The sequence below is a fragment of the Rhamphochromis sp. 'chilingali' genome (genome assembly GCF_963969265.1).
Source record: "Rhamphochromis sp. 'chilingali' genome assembly, chromosome: 6".
In the NCBI taxonomy this organism is placed as follows: domain Eukaryota; kingdom Metazoa; phylum Chordata; class Actinopteri; order Cichliformes; family Cichlidae; genus Rhamphochromis; species Rhamphochromis sp. 'chilingali'.
The window spans coordinates 16507228-16518097 of record NC_137933.1 but is presented as its reverse complement, the minus strand read 5'-3'; the positions used below and the strand labels follow the sequence as shown (position 1 = coordinate 16518097).

Below are 10870 nucleotides of genomic sequence, written 5' to 3'. Positions count from 1 at the left end.
AAGGCTGTTTTGACACCTTTTTAAGGTAAAATATTTTAAGCAGAAAATGGGACCTGATAACAGGAAGAATCTCGCTGTGTTCAAAGAAATAAAAAAAAATTAGGAAAAACTAAATTGTACCTCATGAATGCACTGTGCTCTCAAAATAAAGGGGCTGGCTTGCTTTTTTTTTACACTAAATTATTAAGGAAAAATGACCCAAGTGGGAATACATTTACAGCACACACATAGCTGCTGAGGCGATTATCCTGCACACAAATTAAGCATACACGTACTTAAAACATTTATTGCAGTAGCTGTATATCTGTAGAGTAGTAACAAGGATTAACTGTTCAGTATCTGTGTTGTCAAACACCCTCACAACTGACAAACATACTGCGATAAGCAAATCACTCCATCCCACTTAACTTCATTATATTGTGACATAAATATGAAAGTGCTTTACAAACTGAATCTCTCCTTAATGCACAAATCAACGCTATTCCAACAAAGTAAAATGACACAAAAATGATCAAGTTAATTTTAAAAGCTATATCTTTTAGCATGCTTTTTCCATCGTGTAATTTGCCCTCCATGCTGTGGAATAAAACAAACCTTTTCAGACAGTGGAATGACAGAAAATGGTCTCTCATGGTTAACCCATTATCTGCACATGCCTTTGTGTTTTTCTTCAGTATCATCTACTTGATTTTGTACTTTAACATGTGTGTGATTATGTCTCTAAATTTGGCAAACATTCAATGCGTAAGGCATTTGATTATCATACAGAATATTCTTTGTACCCAACATGTTGTCATTGAAATAAGCACAATTCAGTATTTGAAGAAACATCATGAAGGCACAGTGATTAAAGTGTGATCTTAACCTGTGTTTTCTTATGTATGGAAAATAATAGTTTGTGTGGAAATAATACAGATATATACATATGCCAGGAAACTGCAGATACTACTGAGGGATTTTTCTCAGTCAAATCACAATTCGAATAAAATCTATACAGTAATAAGATCAACATTAGATAAAACATTTAGCCATTTACAAATATATTGCTATTTAATTTGTACTGAACACCTTCAAAACTGGTTTATGGAGAGCTTTCAGAACTTTTCATTTTTATAATGCACATATTGAGCACTGACATCCTTCATACAAAACATTTTGCTTTTTTGTTTTTTGTTTGTTTGTGTTTTTCTTTTGTTTTTTATAGAAAAAAAGATTTGGTTGTGGTTTTGCATTACTTGAAGAAAATTATTAAGAAATATGGGCAACACTGGGTATATTACGAGATGGAAAATTTGCTTAAATCAACAGTATTTTTTCCAAGAAATACATAAATGTCTTGTTGTTGTACATTTTCCCTTATTATAGAGCTCAGTCCAGCTAAAATCCCAAATTCTGATGACAAGGCATTATAATGATAACGGCCAAAAACTGTCCTATTCACTTTGGATATTACAGATACATGATAGTGGTTAATAAGTCTTATTTACAAACACAGAGACAATGACAGAATAAACAAGTGTTCACAAACAGTGTTAGAACAACACTTTCTGAAGTGTAATTCCATTTTCTTTGATTGTGTCGATTAAATATAGTCCTGAACAACTCAATAACAACCACACCACAAATATTTGTATATATTGGTCAGCCATGGTAGTTTTTTTTTCCTTTCTTCTAATTTCTTTTAATTTATGCACGTCCCCGTGGCACTTGTCCAATTCACACTCAACAAAAAAACCTTGCTGAATGTTAAAGAAATCCATAGAGGATCACACACACAGTTTCCTCTAGAGCCATGGTAACACAGCATAAGCACTATTTTGTGACCACCATAGTAAATGTGGCTCTTACACTGCAGAAGCATCAACTTAAGCGCGAAGAACAGAAATAAGAGAGAAAAAATAAAATGGGGAGGAGCTCCGATGATTGCTCCGCCTGTTCACTGTGTCCAGATGTAAGGACATCTAACAGCACAGAAGGAAAGTCCCTCTTATAGCTGCTGGTCCTTTGGGCTGTCTGGGCAAGAGGCTGGCTGGCAGGACTTGAGACTCACCAGTGGAATATCAGCCATGCCACTGCTGGTGAAGTGTCCCTCCCCACTTCCAAACTGCTTTCTGTCACCAAAATGCTCTGACCGCCCACTCTCATTTTTCCAGGTTCTGCTCAGAGTATGTCCATTGAGCAGTTTGTCCTTGGGACCCCACTCCCTCTGAGACCCGAAGCTGGTTACAGGTGACTTGGGCTGTTGGTATGTTCCCAGTGTTGGCGGCATCCAGCAGTTGTCTGAATGTCCCAGGACAAGGCACTCCTGTGTACACATCTCTGTAGCTTCCACTAGACCGCGTGGTCCAAGGGGGCCATCTAAAACAGAAGAACCAGAAAGAGAGTTGTTATATATTTTGCTGTTCTCGCTGAACGTAAGGTTCTCCACTCCAGAATAGCCCAGAATATGAGAGGGGGAACTTCGCATACTTTAGTGATTCAGAAAACAAGCTAGGAATGTAACAGAGAAGGAGATTTGCTTTGGGGAACTGGGAGACATGGTAGTGCTATAGATCTTAGGAAAGCCACCGTCTGGCAGATTTAAAATTGTTTCTAATAGTCTTTATTATTTATTTGTTAATCTAAACAGGTTTTTAAACACGTCAGCCAACGGTTATGTTATAAGCTATTCAAAGGCATAGAAGTTCACTAATTCCTTATTGTAAATCATGTTGCTGTCTCCACTATAAATGATTTTCTGGAAATTAGCCTACCTCACTTCACCTAAACCGGGAGGTGGGGGGAAGAAAGTTGAAGGACAATTTGCATCACAACAAATCATCTTTCCTTGCCAGCTCTCTGCCACCATCTGGCTACTCCTTGGCTGAACATACATCACCATCAAACAGTATATATTTCAGGTGGTATTTGTTGAAATCTTATTTGATAGAAAACATGCATAATGCATGAAACGTAATGGAATTCTCCCATTTGAATAAATCTCCTTCTTTGAATCAGTTTTATTTTCTTAAAATGAAAAACAAAGCAGTCATGTTTGTGTTTGTATAGTATAGCATTAGTGGGTAATTAATTCATATGGGGTTTTTTTCTGTTTTACCTAAAAGAGAAAATTATACCTATTTGTCCTAATTTGTCCCTTTGCTTCACAAACTGCTAATCGGCTGGTGCATCAGCTAAAAGGGGTTGCTTTTTGTTTTTTGCAAACCTGGGCATGAACTGGTTTTTCTCCTTCTTCATTTACATATATAAAATTTCAGATTAGTTATGTTACAAAGATATACCAGAAAATGGTATAGAGTGGTAAAACGTTTTTGCTAATTAAAGTTTAACTTAATATTCAGTGAATGGTCAAAGCCTTGCTGCAATGTTTACAGTGTGCAAGGTCTACTGAGAATCCATAACAAACACTTTTGGCTTAGAATAACATCATCACCTAACTGTTTTAGTCTGCTGACCTTTAAGGTCTGCATAACCTTTATCCTGTACCAATGTGATCAGAAAATTCAGCTGTAAACATTTCAAGGTCAGTTAAACATTTTGCATTGAAAGCAACCTTGCTGTACTTTACTTCTGGGATTAAGTTTGAAAAACACTGGAAATGTCTAAGAACCAAACTCACTACATCGGGCAGCTACTTTTATATTGAAACTGTTTTTGTGAGCTCTGTCAAAGACTTCTAGATGGATCAATATAATAACAATACAATAATTAGTAAATGTTAATGCTAAAATGCAATTGTGTGTATGTTTAGCACTGACTTTTAAGGGATTTTGATACATAAAACACCCACTTCATATAAAATATTGAGTCTGTAGTTCAAATTGCGAATTCATATTTTCAAAATTGATGTTGAGTTAACTGTAATCTAACATGATTGTCTTGGATTATGCAACACAGCATACAAATTGACATTTACATTTTTTATATTTGGAGATTCACATATTGTTTGTTTCTGACAGTCACTGCTTGGCCTATAAACCTTTTTATAAAGCTCATCTTGGGCAAAAATAAAACTGTTTTGCATGAGGAGAGCAATTTTTTCCTATTGCTATAATTATTCATGTCTTCTGATCCAAATGGGAACATTTTCTCATACTCCACTAAGCCTCGCTTCTTTAATACTGCTTTCTGACTTTTACAGCACATACTGGAAAATGATGTGAAGAAAGCAGAAGCAGGAGTCAGTCACTCTTCTGTGTGAATGTAGAGTCCATCACAATAACAGGCACCCATAATTGGCATATGAGGAGTATAACCAAGATACACATTATCATAGTTGCATGAAGAACCACAGAGAGCAATAATACATGGTACCCAGGAGACGGCAAGATGAATTCCTCAAATGAAATTGTAGATGAGTGAGTAGATATCTGGGGAACTCTTAAGGAAGAGAGATGGTAAGAAGGAAAAATGCCGTGTACATATACAGTACATGGTGTGCAGTTGAGAACAAATGAACAAGAAAGAAGGCTCCCATTTGCATCTACTTTTTTTAATAAGATAATAATGACGACATTAAAATCATTATGTCTCTGATGGCATTTCTTCTAACTTTGCAATCACTGGACACTTGAGAAATAATAATGTAATAACACAAGGTTGTAAATTAGACTATATACATATGATGAATTTGGACTTTGTGTATTGATTACAGCAGGATCAAATGACTGCAATGTCTATGTTTCCTGTTTAATTTTGATTCCTTTTTTAACAAAGCAGAGCCAGTCATTAATCAAGAACACTTTGTGCTTTGCTTTTCCCCTGGTGTAATAAACATGACCATTTGCATGCAGATTGGTACAATCAGTGGCCCCAGTGGGCAGCAGAGGATAATTTGAATCAGCCATTTTCACCGTTAATCTCTGTATACCTGCTGTTTGAGAAAATGCAGAGACAAAGCCTGATTGAAAAGACCACTTGAGGTATAGAGCTGATAGGTTACAAAATCTATTCATATACAAGAGTCTTATAATACCAGCCTATAATTTCCATACAGGGAAAGCAAATGAGTAGGGAAGTCAAAATAAATTGGATACCTAAATATAAAGGATAAAAGATTGAAATGTCCACACTCCACTGTACCCCAAGAGATGCTATGGAAAATACAGTAACATGACCATACATTGCAAAATAAATCAATCCAATAAAACATATGACAGGATTATCAGAACACTGTCCCTTCAGGTTTTTAGTCTTTTTTTTAAAAAACATTTATCTGAGGCACTGTTAGTAAAGCAACATATTTAAACTGTGCAACAACTCCAGGATATCACTTCGCTATTACCAGCTTAATAAAAGTTCTGTGGTATATCACTCTCCAGGAGCCCGACTCCACACTTCCAAAAATGAAAGAAATGGAGAGTATTTAAAATTCAGACTCAGCAGACCAATTTCAAACAAAACCAAAACACCAGCAATCCTTCTTTACTGGCTCCCCATTGATGCACGCATGCGAACGGAGCCCTGTTCTTAAGTGTGCAGAAATATGTGAGTCTGTTTAATTGAAAGTACACTGTAAGAGCAGGAATTTTATCCCATTAGTCCACGTTGCCCTGGAGAAGACTTTTTGACACTGCAAGAGAATGCCTCCTCTTAGAGTGGGTGAAACCCATTTATTAAGAACAAAACCCTCATTTTAGCCAGCATTATTATTTTTCTTTATATTTTTTAATAATTTTTGTCATGTCCTTTTTTTTTGCTGGACTAGTCACAGTTTCCATATCCATAATCAATATGCACACGTAGTTAATTATGCATTTTTTAAAATAATTTCTTTTCCTTTCATTGCTCTTTATTTTAATCTTACCTGTTGATTGGGCTCAATTACCGAACTGGATAACACTGACTACCAGCACTTATTAGCTGCTAACTTTTCCTGGTTATCTTGTTCCGAAGAAAAGCTTCCCTTTTTGCCTCATTACCTTCTGACTTCCCAACTCTGTTCTCAGAGTTACATCTCATGTCATGTATTACAATTCGGAGTGGACTGGTGATGGACCATATAATTCATGAAACCCAGTTTCCTATTTGGATTGTAATTTATTTAAACATTCTTGCATAATAACATGGCTGCACATGCCAAACGTGTAATAAAAAACCTGTCACTGGTGAATGGGAATACTCCAGAGGATGTCAAATAACATCTTGTTACTCCTACTGAATCCTGAAGAGCGCTGGACGGACGAAAAGCACCAACAAACCATAACGTCACAACATCAACAGACCGAGTATGAATTCCTTTTGTGACTTGCGAAGTAATTGTAGAGAAAATACACCTCAGTGTCTCTTTTGTACCTTAGCTAAAGTTTTGATATAAACATAGCTTTCCTAAGTCACAGAGAAGTTCTTTTAATATACTGATGTTATGAACAAACAGATAGAGAAACAGAATTGTTTTCCGAATCTCCTGCCTAACATTATTGCGTTTTTGTTCATGTTTTTTTTTTTTAAATACAGACAAAACGTGTCATTTGGAAACAAAACCAAAATACCCTAAGCTTTTTTAAGCTTTTTAATTCAGCTGATTTCACAAGCACATGGCTCTACTGCATAAATAAGGAGTATAGAGTATATGTAAATTAATGTTCCTTTCATTCATACAAAATTGCTTTCACATTATTTATTTCTACTTTATCTCTGCATAGTGTGTTGCTCATGGTTACTGTGCTCAGGAAGTCAAATTCCTCCCTGTGCTTGCACACACACACACACACACACACACACGCACACACACACGCACACACACACACGCACACACACACACACGCACACAAACGCACAAAGAAGCAAATAGCCGGTGGCTTGTGTTTGGTGCAGAGCCCCTGAGTACTTTAAATAACATTGTGGCACAGGTGTTGAGGAATGCAAGGGATTCAGAACTGTGTCAGATGGTTCTGACTTTTGCTTACAGCGCTGTGCAAATGTTGCAGATGTCCACAAAGACAGATACCTTAAAGACAAAGAAACCATTAGATTGCCTCCTGATACGATGTCATTAGGCTGTGCTAAGGGCTGGTGTGCTTAATTCTGCGGAAGCTGTGGAATAAATGTGAGGTACAAGAAATAGCTGTTTAACGATGGACACTTTGACCAAAAAAGTATTTACATGCCTCTCTTTCTCTCCTCCCACTCAGCATCAAAAGATCACAGAGGTTACAGAGGAGGAGAGAATCATCCTTATTTTTGACCAGAGGTTGTTTGCAACTATAAGGGAGTCTTGTTTTAGTCTTCTGGCTATTACTAATGAGATAACATTTGGCTAATTAATTGGATGCACACTATCAGTGCTGATGTGCCAGTCCCACACCAACAACTCACAGCCTTGAGAATGGCAAGGGGGAACGGGTGGAGAGGGAATGAGAGTGATTGAGTGTGGGGGATTTAGTGTCCACAGGGCTTGTTTATTTATCCATGCTGTTAAGCATGCCCAGATGTTGTTATTTAGGGATGAATGAGGCTTTGTTTTAGTCCAGCACGGAGGCTAAAAGTTCCATAGTGCTGTTTTTCCACTACCACTCAAAAACCCTCAAGATATGTCAGAGAGATTTATTCTGTATGCTTCTGGTGTAAGTTTTTTCTTTGTGACCCTTTTATCTTCTACTACTAAGGATATATACGCATGCCACCTTTCCATCACTGTGCACACTAAGGCATGTAATGGCACACAATGTTATAAACATAACCAATACATAAAGGTCCGTCTTGTAGTAAAAGTGTATATATATATATATATTGTAAATAGCCTGGGGAAATGTGTGAGTCTTATAGTGGTTGGTAACCAACGAGGCATAGAATCACAGCTTCATACTGCTATGCAGCAAATTTGAAAACAGGCCCTGTGATCTACAGTAAAGGCTATCTAGGGTTGGATAGATATAATAGTGAGTGGAGCAGAACAGAGCAAAACACTGGATGCATTCTCCTGAGAATACCAGTCTGGCTGATGGATCCTTTCTAGTGCTCCCTTTGAGGCCAGCAAGAAGCTTCTCATGAGAGGAGATGAAGTGCAGGATGGAGTCAAAATAGAAAAAAAAGACAAAGTTTGAGAATGGAAGTGAAGGGTGGTCAGATAAAAAAATTGAAGGGGAGCGAAGAAAAATAAAAGGGAAGTGAAGGTGAGCAATTGTAAGAAAAAAAAACACAAAGCCTGTCAAAAAATGACTATCATTTACATAATTTTCCATGATCAGTGGTAAATATTATTATCTTAGACCTCACTTAAAGCTATTCTCAGATCAATTTGTAATTCAAATTTTCAGTTAAAGCTACTCTCTCTCTCTCGACCAGACTTTTTTAATGTCAGCTGTACAGTATGGTGTGTGAAGAAGTGTGTGAAACTGAACTTTGTGTGTTTCTTGGAAAAGAACCTCGAGAAATGTAATTAGCATTTTCCCTCCTTTTCACTTTTCAAAGAATAAGTCTCTTAACCTCCTATTTGCTCCTGTTCATTCTTCCAACATGTGCCCTGGACTACGGTTTGCCTGATTAGTAAGATTAATGATGATTTGGAAGCACACTAAAGTGGTAATTCTACAGTAGCATGGCTTGTTGCTTAAATGGCCTAGAGTGCTTTAAAACAGCATGTGGTCTGATAGCTCGCATTACCAAGTAACATAAATTACAAATTACAAGTTTCCTTCAACAAATCAACACGTGAGAGCATTTGGTGAGCATTTTCATTATTCACCTCTGTTAAAAACTCAATTAAACTCCTTGGCATGATATAAAGGTTTAAATCTGGAGCTACTAAGCCTTAGTGAAAAAGAGTTATCTTAGAAAAAGTTATTTCAGCTTCTTTCGACTTTCCAGCATTCTGCTTTAACTGCTAAGCCTTACAATAACTAATTCTGTAATCACATACCATATTTGTTATTCCTCTTTTTGCTCTTACATTTTCTACATGACTCTCTAAAAGTGATACAACAGATACTATTAAAATCATCTGGGCTCTCACACTTGGAAAACAAGTTTAAAGTTACTGGAATAATAGCACAGGGACAATACAGATGTTGAGCTTTTTTTGTCCATCTACTGTACACCACAAATTTCTGGGTCGTGCCACCTACAACCACTCTTAGCTGAAACTGCTTTTCACAGTGCAGCACTTGTGAGAAGAGAATTGGATTGTAGAAACATGAAGAGCTTTGGCAGTGTGGGAAAGCAAAATAAATTTCCTCAAAATCTGAAATACATTTGGGGGCAGCACGGTGGTGCGGTTAGCGCTGTTGCCTTACAGCAAGAAGGCCCTGAGTTCGACTCCACCAACTAGCCGGGATCTTTCTGTGTGAAGTTTGCATGTTCTCCCCCGTGTCTCCTCCCACAGTCTGAAGACGTGGTTAATTGGTGATTGTGATTGTAAATGGTTGTCTGCCCTGTGTGTCTCACCCTATGACAGCTCTGCGAGGCACATCGCAACCCTAAATTGGATAAGCAAAAAAGGATGATCGAATGGCTGAAAGACAAATGACCTTCTGAGACCAGAGTCTCCATTCAAGATTTCCAAAAGATCAAATATTTGATTTTTGAATGGAACCAAAATGCATTTTCATGTCTTCCTATATTTGCCTTAATACTATACATATCCACAGCAAACATCAACTCCCAGAGCAACACCGGCACCAGATATAGACAACTGACAAACTTGCCTCTACTGATTTTTTGGAAATAAATATATTCCTAGAGGAATAAGTAACTGAGAATGTGAGTAAGCACAGTGAAAATATGCTGAAGCTGCATTTGAAGACGTGGTGAGATTTCCATATTAAAAACAAACTGTGCTGTGCTGATAACATAGAGAGTTGGGGAGAAGAAGGGCAGATTAGACTGTTGTTGTTGAGCTCTGACTCTTAAGTGCATGCAGCAGACCATATGCACAGTATCAGCTCGGGGAAGCAACACTGTTCTTTGTGACGACGAAGAAGAAAAGGTACCGACAAGGAATTAATAAACTGGTGAAAAACCGCTGTTTGGCCTGGAGGCAACAGTAAAAAGGGATGATGAGGACTGAACTAAATTTCACTGTAGAAAACACCTTGCATCCTATTTATAGTGAGATCCAAAACACCTCAGCATCTGCACTTTTGTCACTGTTAGACTGTACATCGCACTATGACCCAGGGTAAGGATGAGTACTAGGTTTGGGACCAAATACAACTATAGTGCAAGTTAAAGAAAGAATTTAGGAAGGATCTCTACATTACACTGCAGAAAGCGACTCTTTTCTACACTGGAAAATTCAAAATATTTTTAGACTTCTGTTGTAATGTTGCATGCAGATTCTTTGCATGACACATTACATAGTTACTTGTGTAATGTAACTATGAGGTTAATTTATTCACTTCACTCACTTTTTCATGCTCAGATGACATAAATGTTCAAGAGTTAAGACTCGATGACAGTAATTTAAGTTTTGAGTTCAGTTGGAGAAAATTGCTTGACATCCAATTTAGGATTTCACACCATTATTAATCAATCTCAGCATATCTGGATAGGATCATTTAATGGGCAAATATATCTTTGTGTCATCAGCATAAAAAGGAGACATCAGCATTTTGAGATAAAAAGGTCACTTAGAAACTGGCCTATGATTTTAAAGGAAAGAGGGATCTAGCCCAAGTCTTCGGGAACAAACTACTTAACAAGGAAATATTAAAAATACCAAGAAGACTGAGCTCAATAGTATATATTACTTCAAGTAAAAAGAAGGCAGTATATATCAAAGGAAAGCACTCTCATGTGTGACAGCACTTCTAAAAGTACAGACAAAGTAATCAAATAAAACTGGTTTGAACAGTACACTTGTAATCAAAGACACAGTAGTAAGTTGGGTGTAATCAAATACTAAGTGACTTCATTTTATCAGTAAAATAGG

The 10870-nt window shown here is 37.1% G+C and overlaps 1 protein-coding gene across 1 annotated transcript in view; it reads right to left on the bottom strand.

Moving 5' to 3' along the window:
- Positions 1-301: 301 nt before the first annotated feature.
- Positions 302-10870, bottom strand: part of pcdh9 (protocadherin 9) — a 199447-nt gene continuing 188878 nt past the window's right edge. Inside the window, exon 5 of the mRNA XM_080885726.1 lies at positions 302-2358. Coding sequence (XP_080741852.1) covers positions 1988-2358 — 371 coding nt within the window. The 3' untranslated portion in view covers positions 302-1987. The remainder of the gene's footprint in view (positions 2359-10870) is intronic.